This window comes from Equus quagga, chromosome 17 (assembly GCF_021613505.1).
Source record: "Equus quagga isolate Etosha38 chromosome 17, UCLA_HA_Equagga_1.0, whole genome shotgun sequence".
In the NCBI taxonomy this organism is placed as follows: Eukaryota; Metazoa; Chordata; class Mammalia; order Perissodactyla; family Equidae; genus Equus; species Equus quagga.
The window spans coordinates 2,530,685-2,551,051 of record NC_060283.1 but is presented as its reverse complement, the minus strand read 5'-3'; the positions used below and the strand labels follow the sequence as shown (position 1 = coordinate 2,551,051).

At 51.1% G+C, this 20,367-nt stretch overlaps 1 protein-coding gene across 1 annotated transcript in view; it reads right to left on the bottom strand.

Annotated features, from left to right (window-relative positions):
• Positions 1–3,589, bottom strand: part of LOC124228978 (actin-7) — a 21,907-nt gene extending 18,318 nt beyond the window's left edge. Inside the window, exon 1 of the mRNA XM_046644084.1 lies at positions 3,473–3,589. Within this exon, the coding sequence (XP_046500040.1) occupies positions 3,473–3,589 (117 nt within the window). The remainder of the gene's footprint in view (positions 1–3,472) is intronic.
• Between the last annotated feature and the right edge of the window lie 16,778 nt (positions 3,590–20,367).

Here is a 20,367-nt window from a genome sequence, read left to right as displayed (position 1 = left end):
GTGATGGTGCAGTGGGGCCATGCTGTGATGGTGTGATGGTGCAGTGGTGCCAAGTTGCAATGGTGTGATGGTGCAGTGGGGCCATGCTGTGATGGTGCGATGGTGCAGTGGGGCCATGTTGCAATGGTGTGATGGTGCAGTGGTGCCATGCTGTGATGGTGTGATGGTGCAGTGGTGCCATGCCGCGATGGTGCAGTGGGTTTCCGAGAGAGGCGCATTCTTGAGGCCACCACACCTTATCTGCACAGAGCCCCCATATCTTAGGAACTTGTCTTTTAGGCAGAAGAGGTGTGGACCTGGGGCGAGAACCACTGGCTTTGAGCCCCCGGGCGAGTTGCTTGTCTTCTCTGAGCCCCCACCTCCTTCTCTGTCAGATGGGAACAATGACCTCTGCTCCCCATACCCTGCTACAGCATTTTTGGGGGATCAAGTCGAATGAGATTGTTGATGGGAACGCACTTTATTAACTGAGAGGGCATATTAACACGAGGGACAGTCGACGTTGCACCAGCCTGCGACATCTGTCAGCTTTCCCCATCTAAGTGTGGAGGGCGGGGATGGGGTGCCTGCACGAGTGAGGAAGGAGCAGCAGCAGCCTGGTCTGAAGTCACTGTTTGAAATATTGAGATGGACTGTGCTTGGGTTGGGGTGACCGTGCTAGTTACAAGGGACTGAGTGACTCTGCGCAAAGCCACAGGTGCTCCCACGAGGGTCTCACTGTCATCTTGGCTGCTAGACCGAAGAGCACAGGAAGGGTTCATGCACTTGGATCTGGAACGAAATGTGAGTCCATGCAGAGCCTCCTGTCACGTGCCAACCCCACTTAGAGACAGAAACTTACTTCCTGCTGCCCAGCAGCTGGCCCCAAAGCCTGGGAGGATGGCGGCCGAGCTGCCTCACAGAGGGTGAAGCCAGAGAGCCGGCCTGCTGTGGCGCAGGTGGCTGCTGGACTGCCCTGATAATTCATCTCGGTCACTGGTTTCTACCTTGGTGAGGAATTTGACTTTTCTCCCTGTCTTCAGCTTCACCAGCTATGTAACCTGTTTTATAGACACTTCTGTTTCTGTGCTACTCTTTGTACAGGTAACAGGTATTGTGGACGATTGCCATGGTGCAACGTGAAGTTCTGACCTTGCTGGACAGATGCCCCACCAAGGATTTCACACAGAGGGATTGAATACAGGGAACTGGTTCCACGGTGTCGGGAGTTTGGAAGAGCAAACCGGGACCACTGGTGAAGCTCAGAGTGTGGAAGTGCAGACCGACAGCCTGGGCTGCGGGGTCAATCCAGCGAGTTATGGTTGTGATGGGAACACGGAGCTAAGGGCCTCCCGGCTGCTTCGGTTGGACATCCTGGGGGCCTCCCGGGGGAGGTGGGCGAGCATCTTGCAAAGGACATGGGGTTGGACTGGTAGAGCTGGGTCAAACCGCCCCATGAAACGCCCCTAGGTGAGGCCCAGAGGGGGAGTGGTGACATCCAGTGCAGATGTGTTTTGTTTAGTCTGTACAGCATTCACGGAAAAGTGAGTTAATACTTAAAAACTTGACGCAAAAATCTGGACCTCTTAAACACAGAATTACCCTTTGACCCAGTAATCCTACTTCTGGGTACATACCCCAAAGAACTAAAAGCAGAACCTCCAACAGAAATATCTGTCCACCCGTGCTCGTAGCAGCACTATTCACAATAGTGAAAGGGTGGAAGCGACCCCAGTGTCCACTGATGGATGAACAGATACACAATGTGTGGTCCATCCGCACGATGGAATATTACTCAGCCTTAAAGAGGAAGGAAATCCTGACACAAGCTACAACACAGATGGACCTTGAGGACACTACACTGATTGAAATGAGCCAGTCACAGAAGGACAAATACTGCGTGATTCCCCTTACAGGAGGTCGCTAGTGTCGTCAAATTCATAGAGACAGAAAGAAGGATGGTGGAAGCCAGGGGACTGAGGGAGGGGATCATGGGGGACAGAATTTCAGATTGGGAAGGTGAAAAATTTCTGGCAATGGATGATGGTGATGGTTGCACAGCAATGTGAATGTGCTTGATGCCATTGAACTGTGCACCTAAAAATGGTTAAAATGGTAAGTTTTACGCTAAGTATATTTTATCACAATAAAAATATTAGAATTTCTAAATTATCTTGAAAAGCAGAAAGATCTGGCAACATTGGGCCCACTTTCTTGCACGTCAATAGGCAGCAAAGAATGCTCTCTTAGGCAGAGCATTTGCCTTAGTCCCCACCCCTCCCTACTGTCTTCCTGTCATACAGGCTGAGTAGCAGTGGCCGCTTAGCATTAGTGGACTGCTGTTTATCTTGAAGTATCCACACCACTCTCTCAACAGCGGGAAAATCACAAAGTCAATAGACGGGCAGCCTGATGTATTTTGTACAACCGCCTGCCTTTCTAACTTAGGTAGCTGGCCTGCTCCATCTAGGTTGGCAGTTCTCAAAGTGCGGCCCCGGGCCAAGCAGCATCAGCACCTTCTGAGAAGTCGTTCTGAAACCGAGAACTAAGGAGTTAAAAACATCTTCCCCAGAGCGAACACTTTGAGAGAAGCTTTGCTAACTGTGGCTGTTCATATTCAGCACGAGCCACTGTTGTTGAAAATTAACCGGGTCTTTCCGTCCCCCCTTAGGATTACGAGGGAGCTGCCCTTCCCAGAAATTCAAGGTCCAGGCATCAAGATTCAGTCTTTAAGGCCAAACTCAGGCTGGTGGGAAGGCGCCAACCAGCACGGCCACATGCTCCCCTCCCCACCTGAAACCCCACATAAAAGCCCCTAGCTTTTTCCCTTCCAGGAGGTGGATCTGAGTTCCAACGCCCACCCCCCCATCTGGCTGCCTTGTGATGATAGTAAATCTCTCTCCTTGCCACAAGTCTGCCGTTTCAGGTTTTTTCTCTCTCTCTTTTTTTTTTTCCTTGAGGAAGATTAGCCCTGAGCTAACTACTGCCAGTCCTCCTCTTTTTGCGGAGGAAGACTGGCCCTGAGCTAACATCCGTGCCTATCTTCCTCTACTTTATATGTGGGACGCCTACCACAGCATGGCCTGCCAAGCGGTGCCATATTTGCACCCGGGATCTGAACAGGCAAACCCCAGGCCGCCGAGAAGCAGAATGTGTGCACTTAACCGCTGTGCCACGGGCTGGCCCCAGGTTTTTTTGTCTTTATTGGCCCTCCTGTGTGGCATGTAAATGAACGGGTGTTTGGGTTCGGTGACAGTTCGAAAGACAAACCCGCGGCCCCTCCTGGCCCGGCAGAAGTGGACGCTCCGGGGTGGGCCTGGCCGTCTGCATTTTACCAAGACAGCGCCTGTGATTCTTATGCATGTTCCTCTTGGCCAAACCCCCGCTCTGAGCATTTGACTTGGGCAGCCCCGTGGTGGGGAGGGGACTGTCGGGCCCGGTGGCCGCCTTCGGGCTGACTGGCACCCGGTCGGGGGGACACCCCATCACTTACATCATGCCGAAGTTTCCCGAGGATGGTGGGGAACACAGCCTGGGGTACTTCGGTTCCCGAAAAGCCCACCTTGCTGAAGCCGGAGCCGTAGTCGCAGATGAGGGGCACGTTCATCATGCTGCGTGTGACCTGGATGGGGCTGCAGACGGGAGACCACACGGTTATTTGTGCCATTTGCAAGGCGCTCTCTGCGGGGCCGGCGCTGTGCCAGCCAGCCGTGGACTCAGGTTCCATGCTCACGGAGCTCACGGTGTGTCCTCGCTGCACCTAGAGCTGGGCCCTGCCGGGATGCGAGCCACTGTCTGGATGCTGGGCAGTTTGCTGGGATGGATGAGCTTTCAGATGGCCAGTTACACGTGGCTGCTCTGGACAAGGGAGACCCTGGGGAGAGGTCCTGGGCTAACGCTTTGCTGTGACACAGCGTCCATGGGTTTCTGGCTTGTCCGTGACTTGCGTCACTGCAGGTCCCCTGAAGCAGCCCCTTCCCCATCCACTGAGGGAGGGCTTTGGGCGGGGGCCTGTGGGAGACACGAGGAGGAGCCAGTGGCCCTGGTGGTCTGCACGCTGATGGTCACAGCCAGGCCCCCTCCTCCCCAGCTCAGACACTGCCTCTCCTGGGCCACTTCCCTGGCCTCTTGGCCCCGGGTCGAAACCAATCTCTCCCTTGGCTTCGCTTCCAGACCATTCCTCCCATGTTTCTGCAAGTTTGAAAAACATGAGCGAAGAGAAAGAAGAAAATCATAAATACCCACCGTCCGACCACCCACAGTTGCCCTGTGATATTTTGATATTTGTTTCAAATCTATTTCTGTGTATGGTTTTTACAAACTACCCTCAAAAGCAATAAATCCATTTTCTCTTTTGAATATTGCATCTTAACCAAACCCTTACCGTGAGGAATGGTTTCTTCACCTTAAAAGCGATTTTCATTCTTTTTCAGATAAAGATTCCACGTTCATTATAGAAAAGAGAGAAAACTAGGAGGAAAAATAGAACCCTCCTCAGACACTACTAATCACGGATGGCTTTTGTTCACATGAGGGGGTTACCCTTCCAGGCCTTACATGCGACACAGGGGTCATTTTCTATCTGGCGCCTGTGAACAGCAGTGTGCGTACAATTCTAGCGGCAGCAGAGTGCCGTCTGGCTGTTTATCGTGTACACACATCACGTATAAAACATTATACATATAGGTAGAGAGATAGGTAGATAGATTAGTATTAGACGTTTCTCTGAGCACGGTATACACACGTCATCACGTCATCAAGTATCACGTGGGAACATTTCCTGTTACTGCAATGTCTCACCACACCCATCCTCTGTGGTCCCCTCGGTCACCCCCTGTTGTGGGACACTTAGATCCAATCTTTCCGTTTTTGTAAATAACCTTGTGATGATCCTCCTTACTTGCCGTTCTTTGTCCTGAATTCTGCATCGGCTCTTTATCGCCTATATCCCCGGGATGATTGGTTGGAAGACGGAGACTTTTTAAAGGCTTCGTAAACATTTTGCCAAATTGCAGTCCAGGCATGGCGGTCAATTCACCGCAGCCCCATCAAGGCACTGTGCACACTGTGCTCCGATAGTTTCCACGAGCCCGGGAGGCCATGGGTTTCTCCAGGCAGAGCATCCTGTCTCCCTCCCAGCACCCTGTCGCCACCGTCAGATGCTCAGCTCTCGTTGGCTGGATGGGCTTGGAATTCGGGTCTGTCCTCTGGGGGGGCTTCATAATCTCCAGCTTCGGGATTTCTGTGGGTGTCCTGTTTGTCTGTATGCCAGTGGCCTGTCTTCAGCTACATATAGCTTCTTGAAGGCAGAATCGTGGCCTGACAGGGCTGGGCTAAGGGTGAGCAATCCAGTCTGAGGTCGATGGGGCGCTTCAAGTGCGGGAAGCACGTGGAAGAACTTGCTTGTCTGTTTCTAGCTGAGCTGAGACAAAAATGATCATTATTACTATCATTATTATTATTATTATTGATCCTCTTGACATGCAAGGGATTTGCCCCAAGTCTCCCGACCAGCCGACAGCAGACCTGGGAGGGGGCGCCTGAATGCTGTGCTCTTTCTACCACAGCTCAGTGCGTCTGGAGCAGAGATGAGTTAACTCTGGGGCTGGTCAAGGCGTCTTCATTCTTCCGTTGGCACAATAGCCATTTGAGCTCAGAGTGACAAAAATGTGGCTTTTCTTTTGTTTTGTTTTAAATCATCTGATGCTGGCCCCCATTTCCACTTCTTTTGCAAAAGGAGGAAAATCAGGCCATGAGTAATTGCACTGCTCTCCCTGAGCCAGAAAATGTTCGTCTGGAATGCCTCGAGTGGGACGAAAACTGGTGAGAGCAGGGTGGGCGCTCGCCTCCAACGGATTTGCTGGGCGCTGGGGACGAGGGCAGGGCTGCTGGACCCGGGATGCCCTGCTCGACGAAGAGCCACTTTCCACCTTTCCTCCAAATCCCTATTGATCTGGGATTTGCCTGTGAATCTAAATATTTAGCATCAACACACAGAAATAAAAATCCAAGGACAGGTGGGCAGGAAATGGGAAGGGAGGCGTTAGGCTGGTGAAGAGGAGAAGGTGTTTACCCACATGACTGACGTGCAAAAGGAAGGGAGAGATGGAATTCCCCCCAAATCTCAGGAAGTGTGCTGAGCACAAAACCAGTGCCGGTGAGGACAGGTGACGAAAGGTCCAGAGAGGTGAAACGTGGAGCTACCCGTAACCCAGGTGCTGTCCCTCCGTGTCATTGCTTCTGCACAGAGCCACTCTGATGTGGTTAGCAGAGGCGGCGTCTTCTCGACCCAGCTGAGGCTTCCCCAGGCTAGTCCATCAGCTTCCCAGAGCCTTTGCTTCTGTCTTTCCATCATCATCCTCTGTTGTTGGGATTCAGACGAGCGGGGCTCTAACGTCTCTGGCCCCCCGAGATGCCACATGCCTCGCCAGCCAATGAGACTATTCCACACCCAGCTACTGTGGTCAGGTATGGCCTGACCGGAATAATGGCCCCATCGTAACACCATGTCCTGATGCCCAGCCCCCGTGAACATGTGGCCTTACGTGGCAAAAAGGACTTTGCATGTGTGATTAACTTAAGAATCGTGAGATGGGAGCTCAGCCTGGATTATCCGGTGGGCACAATGAATCACAAGGGTCCTTATGAGGGAGGGAGAGAGTCAGAGAAAGGAGAGGTGACGATGGAAGCAGAGGGTCGGCGTCAGAGAGAGACTTGAAGGTGCTACCCTGCTGGCTTTGACGATGGAGGGAGGGGCCACATGGAATGGAGGAAGGAATGTGGGCAGCCTCTAGAAGCTGGAAAAGGAAAGGAAATGGATTCTCTCCTGGAGCTTGTGGAGGGAGCGTGGCCCGGCTAACACTTTGATTTTGGCCCTGTGAAATCCTCTTCAGACTTTTTGACCACCAGAACTGAAAGATCATAAAATTGCATTGTTTGAAGTCACTAAGTTTGTGGAAATTTGTTACATCTCCCCTTGACCCTTGGTCAAGAAGTGGGCATGTGACGCAAGCCAATGTTCCTTCTTGGGACGTTGGTGCCGGGGCGCTCAGGAAAGATACTCTATTCCCTCGAGTCATGAGCTGGGAGAAGTCTGTGAGGCTGGAGTCTCCCTAGGGCCAGGGCGTACCCAAGGAGGAAGGCAGCCCAGAGGAAAGCAGGGATGAGGCACGGAGAATGGAAGCTTCACAGTATCACTGAGCGCATATGTGAGCCCACCCCCCACTATTCAGTCCACTGAAGGGGTCTGAATGGGTTTCTGTCACTTGCAGCCAAGAGATGCATAGCAGCTTGGCCCTCTTGTCCTTAGCCATTAGAATTTGGTTGGCTCCAGGGCCGAGGCAATCGTTGAAAATCAAAGAAATATGATTATCCTCTGAAGATGCTCTCATAGAGTCAGTTTATGGTGGACTAGATTGGGGACATTTAATGACGAATTGGGGACAATTGGTATTCATTCCGCAAATATTGATCAAGAGCCTGCTAGGGCTTGGGCACTGCTCTAAATCTGGAGACACCGTCAGACGAGTTTCTCCCTCCTGGGCCTTCTGGTCTACCTGGGGAGACAGCTATGATAACAGATTTTTTAAAAATTAAAAGTAGTTAATGGCTTTTCGATTGTGATAAGTGCTATCCAGGAAGTGTCTGCTATGGATGGTAATCGGAGGGGCCTCACTCCGTCCAGGCAGTGAGGGAAGTGTCTACATCGTGTCCTGGAAGACCTGAGCCTCACGGAATGCACGTAGGAACTGGGGAAATACAGCACATTCAACATTATGATTCAGGTCAAAATTTCACTGTCACTTTTCTGTCATTAGCCCCCTGTCTCACAAATGGACTCTGGGGATTTGCTGGGTCCCAAATAATTAATAGTCCAATAAGCATTTCCTAAAACGGTGTGAGAATTTCTCTTTCCCCAGAAACAGGTACCCAGATGAACGGCCATCAGTCCGTCTAGAGAAAGCTAGAGGAAGACACACAGGACACATGCATCTTGTCACCCCAGGGTCTTTTCTCACGTAGACCTGGCTTCCATTCATTCAAGGACTCTGGTCTCAAAATTGCGTGAGCTAGCCTGTCTTCACCAGATGTGAAATATTCTTTGCTGTGTAAAGAAGGTAAGAGGAGCAACTCTTGACATGATCCCTGGGACCCTTGATAACAACAGCCAGAGATCTCAGTGGGTCAGACCAACCGCAAAGCTGTTCTCATCACATCTGCCCTCTTGCCTGTCACGATAGCCGTGTCTGCATTTTGCGTCTGGTGGCTAACTGCCGCCACCTGAAATTGCCCACGTCAGTTTCGTTCCATGTATTGAGTCAACATTTTAAAATTTAAGCTTAATATTCCCTCCTTCTAAGCTGTTCAAAGCTCTCCGAAGCAGCCATCCTGCCCATTACATGGGCATTCCTTGTCCCCTCCGTCTATGGCAGCAGCCAGCAGCACCCCCAGAATCCTTCAGTGAGTTCACGACCTTAGGGGATCACAGGTGAGCACACCGTTAGCTGTTGGCCATCGTGTAACCTTCCTGAGCGTGAACGAAAGTCTCTCTTCCTGTTAGCCCATCGCAGGCTGAAAATAAATTCAGAACCCCGTGAGGATCCATTGTGAGCACTGCTTCTGATACCAGTAGGGTACCATTTGGTGTTCTGTGTTTGGGAACCACTTGTAGCTAACGTACACAAAGGAGGGATGCAAAGCAACCCGCAGAATTGAAGCAAGAAGCAAACAGCAGACACCGGCGATGACAGGAACCAGGGTTCTTCTGAGGATTTCAGGGATCATCTCTCTGGGCTTTGCAATGAAACAGCGCCATTCCGATCTCTTCCTCTCTCTCTGTGCCTCCCTTCAGCCTTCACGTTTTGGAGATTCTGATCATTCTAGTTTGGGTCCTGTGTTCATGCCTGTGGTTAGAGGCTGGTGTTACACGGGGTGGAGTAGGACAGTTCTCCAAATGGAGGGACACTGAGCAAACACATACGTCCACCGCTCCGCTTCTCCATGACCGATGCATCCTTCCAGTCCACAGAATAATGATGAAACGAGCACTCGTGAACCGCTCCCAGCCCCGGAAACACGTCACCGGTCCCTTTGAAGTCCCTCATTTGCTGCCCCCCCCCCCCGCCCCCACTGCTTTCCAGGCACACTGCCCTCCTTGACCCCACCAACCTGACCCCCCTTTCAGGGTCTCTGTGCTTCCTGCCTGGAAGGTTCATCCACCATTTAAAAAACGGAGATTTAATTCACGTGGTATAAAATTCAACCTTTAAAACTATATGATTCTAGGGTTTTCAGTGCATTCACAAAGTCGTGACCACCACCTGCTGCCCAGCTACAGGACATTCATCATCCCAAAGGAATTCCATACACATCCGCAGCCGCTCCCCGGGTCCCCTCGCCAGGCCCAGACAATCTGTAATCTGCTTTCTGTCTCTATGGATTTCCCTTGTCTGATTATTTCAGATACATGGAATCTAGAATGTGTGGTCTTTTGTGTCTGGCCCCTTTTATTTAGCATCATGTTTTCGAAGTTCATCCGCGTTGTAGCTCCCGTCAGTGGTCCATTCCTTTTTACAGACGAATAATATTCCAGGCATGGATGGACCACAATTTGTTTATCCGCGAATCAGCGGATGGACATTTAAGCTGTTTCCACTTTTTGGCTATTGTGAATAGTACTGCTATGAGCATCCATGAGGAAGTTTTTGTGTGGACATATGTTTTCATTTCTCTTGGGTCCGTACCTAGGGGGAGAATGCCTGAGTCACATGACAGCTCGATGTTGATGATTTTGGAGGCACTGCCAGCCAGATCGCCTTCCACAGCAGCTGCCCCATTTTCATTCCCACCAGCATCACACGAGGGCTCCAGTTTCTCCACATCCTTGCCAACACCTGTTACTGTCTGTCTCTTTTATTGTGGCCACCCTGGCGAGTATGAGCCGGCATCTTCCTGTGGTTTTAATTTGTCTTTCCCTGATGGCTAAATCTGGCGAGCTTCTTTTCGTGAGCCGATTTGTAAATCTTCCATTTGTATATCTTCTTTGGAGAAATGTCTCTGCAAGTACTTTGCCCATTTTTAACTGGGTTGCTTGTCTTTTTCTTTTTGAGTTGTAAGAGTTCTTTTTCTTCTTTTAAAGATTGGCACCTGAGCTAACAATTGTTGCCAATCTTTTTTTTTTTTTTTTCCTTCTTCTTCTCTCCAAAGCCCCCCCAGTACGTGGTACGCGTGAGTCCTTCTGGTTGTGCTATGTGGGGCGCTGCCTCAGCATGGCCAGATGAGTGGCGCCATGTCCGCGCCCGGTCAGGCAGATTTGGGTTAAATCCCCAGGCAGGTTATACAACGTGGGTAAGCCTCGGTTTTCTCTCGTGTAACAACAGCACAGATGTCGAAATGCGTGTTGGATTAAGCAAACAGCAACACGGTACTTGTTCAATCAACAGTAACAGTTGGTATTATTATCTAGTGATTGGTGGTTTGGAAATCAAATAAAAGGTCACCTACAAGCTGTCGCACATTAAGTTTCTGAACAGTAATCCCCACTAAGTAGTTTCCCAAAGGGATGCTTAATGCCTTTCCGCAGGAAGCATCTCGCGTTGTTCAAGGCGGATTCACTCTGAGCTCAGGCTACGGGGAGGAAGGGACTCTTGCTGCCAAAGGAGATTTAAATTACCCTGACTTGGGGCCTGCCCAAGTAAACGAGCTCCGACGCAGGAGAGACAGAGTTCCCACTCATGCAGGATTGAGCTGACAGAGAAAGTGGTCAAACCGCAGGGGCCAGGGGCAGGGAGCTCCATTAGTTTGGGTGTGATCCTTGAAGGCAATTCTTTGAACGGTTACATTGCTGATAACCTCCCACTCTCTGCGATTGGTAACATGGCTTCTGAATCAAGCAATGAACTTCCTGGATCAGATTAGATCAACATGGAATATGATGATGTGGGGCGAAATTAAATGTCCCCAAGACTTACAGAAGAATATCACGGGACCCGAATTATTCCTCAAGAGCAGAGGTGAAAATGTGGTTGCCTGTTAGATTTGTTTTGTTTGGCTTGAACAAATATGGCTTGGTTGTTCAACATTCAAATATCAGAAGATTTGTCATTTTTTAAAAGGAAAGAAACAGATCTCTGGGTTAATTTAGGAGTGGTGTCAAAGGACTTCATTGTCCCAGGGCAGCCGTTGGCTGGAGCTGCGTAGAGGCGGCCCCCACTCCACGGCCCGAGTTCTCCAGTCGGCTGCCCGCCATGCTGTTCATTTCTGTTGCCTGCATGGCCCCTGAAGGGCTTTGAGATTCTCCCATCTTAGGAACCATCACCAGTTATTCAGTAAAGAGGAAATGGGGAAGGATGGGCAATCCTACAGTTTGCTGGATATAAGGCTGGAGAGTAAACGAAATATAGCCCTGAGGCATCACCTCACCCGTTCGTCTATCCTCCTTCTAACACGCCGAGTTGAACAGTTCTCTCCACGCCCCTGGTGGGAACGTATAGGAGTCTACAGAGATCTCTGCTGGGTGGCTCCAACCGGATTATTTGAGTCAAGAGTGGAGCTGTTGACTCTGGGTAGGTGGTATCCACACACATCTTCTACCCCCAACCTCTCCACCCGACGGAATGTTGTTTCTTTGCCGTCCCACACGGAATGAAAACACTGTACATAAAAATGTGCAAGGCTGGTTGACGAGGCCCCCCCTGCGTCATTCGTTTTAAGCTGTGTTTTCTCTTACAAAAAGAGCGTTGCTTCAGTCGCCTGCATTTCCAAGTACAATGCCCAGCTGTGAACATCCTCTGCCCGCAGCGCCCGCTGGCAGATCAAATAATGGCAGCAATTCGGAAATAACTCTGGGGAGTTTCCCACCCGGAGCCTGATAATAACAAGGAAAAGTCAGGTACCGCATGCCTAGCGGTCCGAGCCTAAGCCCAGCCTGCAGCTTGGCTGTGGAGTCTGCCCAGAATGAGCACCAAGTAGCTCCATCACTGTGGTCCCTCCTCCTCGAGGCCACCCATCGTCCTTCAGCCCTATCTTTGGTCCTTACATCCTCTCCCTTGAAATCCTCTACTGCACCTGCTGCCGAGCCTGGGTTCCTCGTCGCCAGGGCCCTTGTTGGAATCAACATGCCTTCTCCTTGGGCACCTCTCACATAGTAGGTCTGCAGCAGTACTGAACTAGGCTCGCTGTGACCATCTTGGGACAGTCATTTGCCTTGCGTGGGGCATTGAGCTATGACTGTAGTGTGAAAACATCGCAGAACAACATTTTCATGCAGACAGAGGGAATGTGCCAGAAGCTCTTCTTGGCCAAAGTGAGTCAGGTGGGCCCGTCAGCTCTGTTTGGGTGAACATGTAGAAGGGGGTTTCTCAACCTTGGCGTGGCTGACGTTTGGTCTGGATGATTCTTTGCTGTGGAGGTCTGTTCTGTGCACTACAGGACGCTTAGCGGCATCCTGGCTTCTAGCTTCTAGAGCCCAGTAGCATCCTTCCAGTTGTGACAACCCAAAATGTCTCTGGGTGATGCCAGATGGTCCCGAGGGGAGGGACGTGCACAGAACAGTTCCGGCTGAGAACCACCGGTGTGGAGGGAAGGGCCTTGAAGACCCGGAGCTGTCAAACCTGCTGGGAAGATGACTCCAGGGACTGAAGCAGCTAGAACCAGAATTCGCAGGTCCTGGAATAATTTCCTCACCAGGGAAGCCATCACAACAGATCTGACACCATTATTGTTTCACTCTCTTTTCATGCAAAGTGATTTCTTCCAAACCAACTCCACCCCAAGGAGGAAGGCAAAAATCTGAATGGCTCACGTGTGCGGGTCCTCCCTGGACATCATCTGTTCCATTGCACCGTCGGGCACATCCTGCCTGGGCACCCCCATCCCCATGGCTGGAAGAGGGGAGGTTCTTCCCACCTGTGACCTTGGTGTGCCTGGTGGGTCCTGTGTCTGCTTGAGTGGTGTGGCCGCAGAGAAGAGCATTAATGTAAAGGCTTGTGTTTTGTAAGTGCCATGCATACCTAAGGAGTGATCATGATGATATCATCAAAGATTTATCCTTATGATGTTTTGAGTAATTTGAATTTCCCAAATGGGAGAGGTTGAAATGGGTGAGTGTGCTCGCACCCACCCATGCACGAGTGTGCGTGTGTACAAAGGGGATGTTGGAAGAACATAGAATTGGAAGATAAGTCAGTAGGCTGAAGTCTTTTTAAAGAGTTGTGTGATTCCTAGGATGAATGGATCAATAGATAGATAGATAGATAGATAGACAGACAGACACACAGGTAGTCATTTCTATCCTTGCATCCTCTCAAAGTTCAGACAGCCATTTCTTCACCTAGTCCATTTGTTAGGAAGGAGTCCATCTCAAAATGATCCTCGCAGAAAGAGAGATGATGTATCTGTCTGCTGACTGCAGAATTTCTGCGATCTTGGCCCCTTCTGATGATAAAGCATAATTCAATCCCGCAAATGTGTGTGGAACACTGACTCATTATATTGCTTTGGCCACTCCTGGGTCTCTCAAAGTGCAGGGACGAACTCCTGGGGAGCCCCTCTCACCCCCACATCGAGCTGGCTCACCCCTGATGCCCTCAGAAGGGGATTCCTTCTCATGAGAAATAGGATTGACAGAAGGTGGCTCCTGTTTGTTTTTCTTAAGAAAATTATATACCAAGCTCCGTGTGGCAATGTCCCAGAAGAAAGACCACACGCAGCTGTAAGGGGACAGAACAGGCTGCGTTTCCATGCTTCCTGTTAAAAGTCGTTTCTTTCGTGGAAAATGACACTGGCTGGTTTTCAATGCTTCTGATAGGAAATGGGGAGAAAGAGGCCCTAAAGGACTTCATGGGGCTGTGGGTGGATGTTCCCACAGACGTGACCCCAGGCTCTGCTCCAGACGCTGGCCCTGCCCTCAGGGAGTTCCCGGCTCATAGGAGAAAGACGTTTGTGATAAAAGAAAAGTCACTTTAATCCGGTGTGATAGGGGCCATACAAAGGAGGCGGCATCGGGAATTGGCTTCGGAAGAGTCGGACAGATTCCAGACAGGGACGCAGACAAGCTGGAGCCCAGAGTCCAGGGTAAGTACGTGGAAGGTGTCTTCCAAACGGTCTTGAGTGTCTTCAGTTCTTTATCCCCCCACTGCTGTTATGTCTGTGGGGGTTCCCCAAGACATTAGTAACAGCCCCCACGCGGAGAGGACTTTCTCAGACCAGACGCCGTTCTAGGTTTACTCAATGAGGCTTCCCAGCAGCCCCGTGGGGCAGGGCACCATCCATCTCAATTTTCTGATGAGGAGATGGGCAGAGGGGGCTGAAGGAAGACCTCCAGCTGCTGAGAGCTGGAGGGAAAACTCAGTCCTGGGCAGCCTGACCCTCTATCTCGCCTCTCAGTCTGAGCGCTAACTTGCCAACAGCCAGAAATTCTTTGCAGCTTCTCCTATAACAGTGGGGAGCCTCTTTTCCCATTCTTCAAGCTGGCTGGACTGGTGACTTCTGTGACCAAAAACTTGCAGTAGAGGTGACATTGTGTAAGCTCCACATGCAGGCATCAAGAGGAACTACGACCCCCTCTCTTGCTATGCTAAGACCCTGAGCTGGCCTCTTGGAGAAGGAGAGGCCATGTGGAAGAGAACTGAGGCACCCAGCGACCAACCACCCACCCACTAGACAGGTGTTGGAGACCACCTTCAATCGTCCGGCACTGGGCGATCTGTTAGGTGAGCCCAGATGCACGAGAGAGCCCAGCAGAGACCAAACTGGCTCAGACCGGAATAAATACCCAGCCAACCTGTAGACTGGTGAATAATAATAAGATGATTGTTGTTGTAAGCCACTAAGTCTGGCGTGGTTGTTATGCAGCAAAAGCGGACTGACACATCTGCTCCACGGTCTCTGTATTCCAGATAAATGGCCCTTCCCACAACCTCCATGACCTGCTGTCAACTGGCTCACAGTCACCGGCTCCCCAGTACGTAGGGCATGGAGAACACAGAGAAGCTAAGGATATTGTTAAAAGTCACACAGAAATAGTCCTAAACCAGGGTTTGGCAAACTACAGCCCGTGGGCTAAATCTGGCCGCTAACTGTTTTTGTAAGTAAAGTTTTATTGGCATGCTGCCATGCCCATTCGTTTCCATATTATCGATGGCTGCTTTTGGGGCTACCGTGGCAGAGCTGAGTAGCTGAGGTCACGGAGCCTAAAATATTTACTGCGTGACCCCCTCATAGAAAAGTTTACAACCCCTCGTCTAGACTTCACACCCTCAACACCACGACCGTAGTTCTCAAAGTGCGGCCCCCGGACCGGCAGGATTAACTCCGCTTGTTAGAAATGCCGTCCTCGGTCCTCACCCCAGATCTAGGGGGTCAGAAGTGCTGGGGGTGGGGTCCAGCAACCTTGTTTTAAGAAAGCCCTGCAGGTGGTAAGATAAGACAACAAAACACAAACACTTTGACTGCAGGAATCTTTGATTACAGGTGACTGTTGATCCTCACGTTTAAAAAGCATTTTCTTTTATCCTCACTCCCAGCCTTTTGGGGACCAACAGCTGCTTCGAAGCCTTATTTTACTAATTTAATCTGCCTTCAGCAAGATTCCAGACCGGCTCAGAGTCACCCAGCAGCACACCTGCAGCCCCGCGAGACCCGTGGGTGAGCTGGGCGGCTGTGGAGCACGAAGTCCAACCTTCCTCGCGCCCCTCCGAAATAAATTAAATGTTCCCAAAGGCGTACAAGATGTTTGGAGCCGCTACAGAGTCTGTCAGGGCAACACCACGCCCTTATATTTAAGTAACAAAGTCTGAGTGAAGTAACCACCTCGTCTGGATTTGTCTCGATTTTCCTGGTTTTAACGTGGAAAGAACCGCGTCCCTGGAAACCTGTCAGTCCTGGGCTCACTGGGACAGTTGGTCCCTCTGTGTCTGGGGTTTAAAAGGCCAGGCTTCCCTGAGGCAAGCCCGGCCGGCCGTGCGGGTGATCCAGTGGCCAGGCTCGTCAATGAGCGTTTCCTGATGAATTACCGGCGCTGGGGTCGGGGAGCAGAAAGGCAGGGCCGAGGTTAGTGGTCAGATGAGTACGAGGGCAGTTACCACCCAGGGTCGGGAGTCTTTCGTGGGGTTCCCACCAGACTGTGGGCCCTGGGAGATGTTACTCTTCATTTCTTTCTGCGCAGCAGCTTGGTTTCCCGTGTGCCCTGGGTGTCCCCTGGTGGCCATTCACTAGACCGCAGCTCTCATGGCTCTGGCTCCCACTCCAGGTTCTGGGAAGGACTCATTTCCCTTACTCTTCCTTCTGCAGCAAACTTACTCCTAACACGATACATAGTAATGTAACAACATTTAAAAAGAAGTTTCTAAAGTACTAAGGCAAAAGGGAAAGGCAGTTTCAAAACATTCGTACTTAACTAAAACATCCACTTCTGGGTCCTGAGAGGACACGAAGATGCAGTCCGTGTCCTGTAGGAGCAACGAGTCATCGAGTGCAGGGGTCCACAAACTATACCCCAGGGGCGGAATCTGGCCCGCCATCTGTTTTGGTAAATAAAGTTTTATTGAAACACAGCCGCGCCCATTTGTTTACATACCCGCCTGTGGCTGCTTTCTCCCTACAACGGCAGAGTCGGGCACCTGCGACAGAGACCCTATGGACCACAAAGGCTGAAGTATTTACTAACTGGCCCTGTTCAGAAAAAGAGAGTCCACCTCTGGTTAAGTGGGTTGACAGAGACACCGACAGAAGCTTCCATGATGGAAATTCCATGATGGATTTGATTTCCCATCAATTCATTCATTCAAGAAACTGTAGCGGACCTAGTGTGTGCCAGATATCGTTTCTGGCCAGAAAGCATTCCTGTTATTTTCAAACTTGAAGAGCTCTAGTAAATTCAATTTGGACGATGTTATTCCAGTTCCTAGCATTTTCCACCCAAAACAGCTTTTCACTCACTTTTTTTGGCTTCTACCACCCAGCCCGCCATCCAGACCAAAGGTTCACCATTTCGGCACAGACCACCCTTCTCTGCTGGACTGAAATTTATCGGGGGCCCTGTCTCCACCTTCACTCGTATCTCCTGATCGGTCGGAGGCCAAATTCGCCTTCTATAGGGCATGTCAACAATGAGGTGTCAATTCCAGCCTGGATGATGCCCGTAGGAAGGGGCAGGCAAAAGCATATTGATGAAATCTGGGTCCAGTTGCACTCCTGTTGTTGTCCAGCCCAGACTCTGCTGTGTTGATGCTTAGCTCTCCATTAGGGACCTCCTCATTTGCAGAAGCATCACCTGGCTTGTGTCGCTGGCAAGAAATGCAAATGCTTATGAATTTCAAATGCACATTTGGGAGAAAATTCCAACTTATTTTCGTTTACAAGCGGCCATGAGCAGTACAAGGTGGAGCCTTCTCCTCCTCAGAGCCCTTGTTTCGACAAGGACTTCGGGGTCTGTGTTTAGACATGCTAACAGAAACCCAGGGCACGTTCCTGCTTCTGCCAGGAGCCCCCGACTCTGGGGGCTTGGAGCCTGAGCCTGCACACACCCAGAGAAATTCCAGAAGTCCAGACGCTTTTAGAATTGAACGGGGCCACAGAAGTAATTTGGTTCAATCCTCACCTAGAAAGAAGTCTTTTTTCATAGCTGGAGGAAGAAAGTAAAAAGAAGCATTGAGAGAGAACGCAGCACGTGATAAGAATGTTTCACTGTTCAGGGGAGAGCTTTCAAAGAATAGTTTTCAGTAGAATCTCAGCTTGGGGTGAAACCGTAATTTTCCTACATAATGAAGTTAAAACTCTCAAAGCACACCTTGCTCGCGAGTGTGCAACCGTCCCCCCTCTCACCTTTGCGTCCCTGGAAGAGATGTGGTGTCTGAGGGCCTGGTTCTCCGGGGGGGTTGCGGTTTTCAGCAATTGTTGGTGTTGCTCAGTGACATTTCCTCTTCCTGTTTAAAAAAAAAGAAGACGTTTCCCAAAGACTTTAATTAGACAGTGAAAGCACCTGGGCCAAAACAGAGCTACTGAACAGAAGAACTGCGAGAAAACCGTCCCCAGGGTGACCCGCTGGCCGCCTCTCCACCCGTCTCCGCCAGGGAGACCACCCTCCGAACAACTGAGCGGTCCGGCCAACTGAAACTTCACAGAACGCAACACTTTTAAACACGCAAGCATCTCTACAGGAAATTACAGACCTCTCTGCCTTCTTAACCAAGGCTGCTGGGTGCAAGGTCACCTTTCCCTGGTGGCTTGGGGCCACCATTATGCACAACAATCGCACTGTGCTGTAATATGGTGACCTCAGGGGCCTTGCACTGGGGCACCAGTCCCAGCCTGAAATGGCCCTGATGTGTCATCTTTAGTTTGTATGTTTGCCTTTCTACTTTTTCTATGTCCCCCTTACGGTTGTTTGGGGCCCTCCAGGGATCTGTTCTGCCACAAGCAAGACAACGGGGACCCCAGCCCCAGTTCGACCACTCTGTGGCCTTTGCCTGGATGGAGAAGCCTGGGCTCTGGAGAGAGACTTGACTGCTGGGCGGAGCTACCCTCAGCGCTGGGCAGGGGAGGGTGGTACACTGGACGAGGGCCCCGGTGTCCCAGCCTGGACCAGGCAAGGACGGAAGAGGCTACAGTTCTCCTCTGTGGGCAGGACATCCCAGCACGTGGACTGGAAGGACAGGGCACATCCCGTGTGGAAGGGAGGAGGGCGGCTCAGTGAGGATGCCTCACCCATCCCATCCCGGACAGCGGGCTGGCACTCACACAAGGCGACTGGACTTCTGGACCCTGGGCTTACTTACAGGCACAGTGGCATTGGGACGAGGACATGGAGGCCACCGTGGGGTAGTTAACCCTAACAGCCTTGCTTCCATATGTCAGGGACCCAGTTCCTCATGCCATCTCCACGGACACCCAGGAATGGCCCCGTGGATGCTGACTCTCATCACCGGGGACCGGGACCCAACAGGAGAAATCCTCTTTTCCCTCCACATTTGCTGCTGTAAGTGCGGAGGGCTTGGAAACGGAATTCTATGTATAAAAAGAGATAGGAGGCTACGACCGAGAGCCTGGGAGGAGAGAGAAGTCACAGCTTCCTGATCGAGAGAAAACACCTGGACTTGGAGCTCCTGTGTCCTCCCGTGTGAGTGGGAGGAATGGCCCGCATCACACCCATCTCCTAGGGTCGGGGTGAGGAGCGAGTGAGTCCCCGCCCGGAGAGGCCTGAGGAGTGCCTGCCCTGCGGTCTGTGTGAGGTAAATATGGGTCACCATATAGAGGAGGGGGTTTCTGTTTCCCCTTTTGTCCGTCTGCTCAGGAACTCTCGGCCCACCGCCGGCTTCCTCTGCTCCCAGAGGGTCTGTACAAAAAGCTGCAGCTCCAGCTGCCCCTGCCTGGCACTTTTCTCCCCAAAACCCGCTGCATGGCTTTATTTTCTGTGCCTGCTGGTGACGCTCCACCCAGCGTCTTCCTCCGTGGGTTCTTTTGAATGAGCTGCCTGGCTTGTTTCCTCTCTTCCTGAAAGACACAATGTACATAGAATAAAGGGTATACATTGTAAGCGTACAACAGGATGACTCTTGACATTTGCCTGATCCGGTGTAACCAGATCAAGACACCGAATGTTTCTAGTCCCCAGAAGGTACGCTCTCTCCCCTTCCACATCGTTTACCCAGCTGCCTGGCCCCTGGAGGTACCCACTCCCTGTCTTCAGTGCTACCATGAGTGTTGGCTGTCCTTGGGAACCATATCAATGGAGTCATACAGTGTGCGCACTGGGGTCTGGCTTCCTTCACTCAATGTCATGCATGTGAGCCATCACATGCTGTGTGTAGCCCTCGAAGGTTTGTTTGTTTCTCTCCATTGCTGTGCTGTGTTCCACTGTGTGGCTGTACCATCATTTATCCATTCTACTCTTGACGGACACTTGGGTTGTTTCCCATTTTCTTTTCGCTATTCAGGAATGATGCCGCTGGGAACGCTCTTGGGCGTGTCTTTTGACGAGCATAAGCGTTTCATCCCTGGGAAGCAACCACGAGTATGGGTGCTAGCTCCGAGGATTAGCAATGCTTGGCTCTAGGAGATGCAGCCAAACACCTTCCCCAAGGGCTTGTACCAATTTGCACCCCCATCGCAACGTGAGGACATTCCTGCTGCTCCAGATTCTCACCCACAAGCAGGCCTCCAGCCTGTTCTTCTCCGTTCTAGGGGAGGCCCAGCAGCTGTGGTTTTCATTTGCATTTTCTGGATGACTCATGATGTTGAGCGCGTTTTCATAGGCTCATTGGTCATTCTGTTCAAGCGTCTTTCTCAATTTTAAGAATTACCTTGTCATGGTCTTCACGATTTGTAGGAGTCTCTTGTATCTTCTGGGCGTGAGTCAGTCCTCTGGCGGGTGGAAGTGTGATGGCAAAT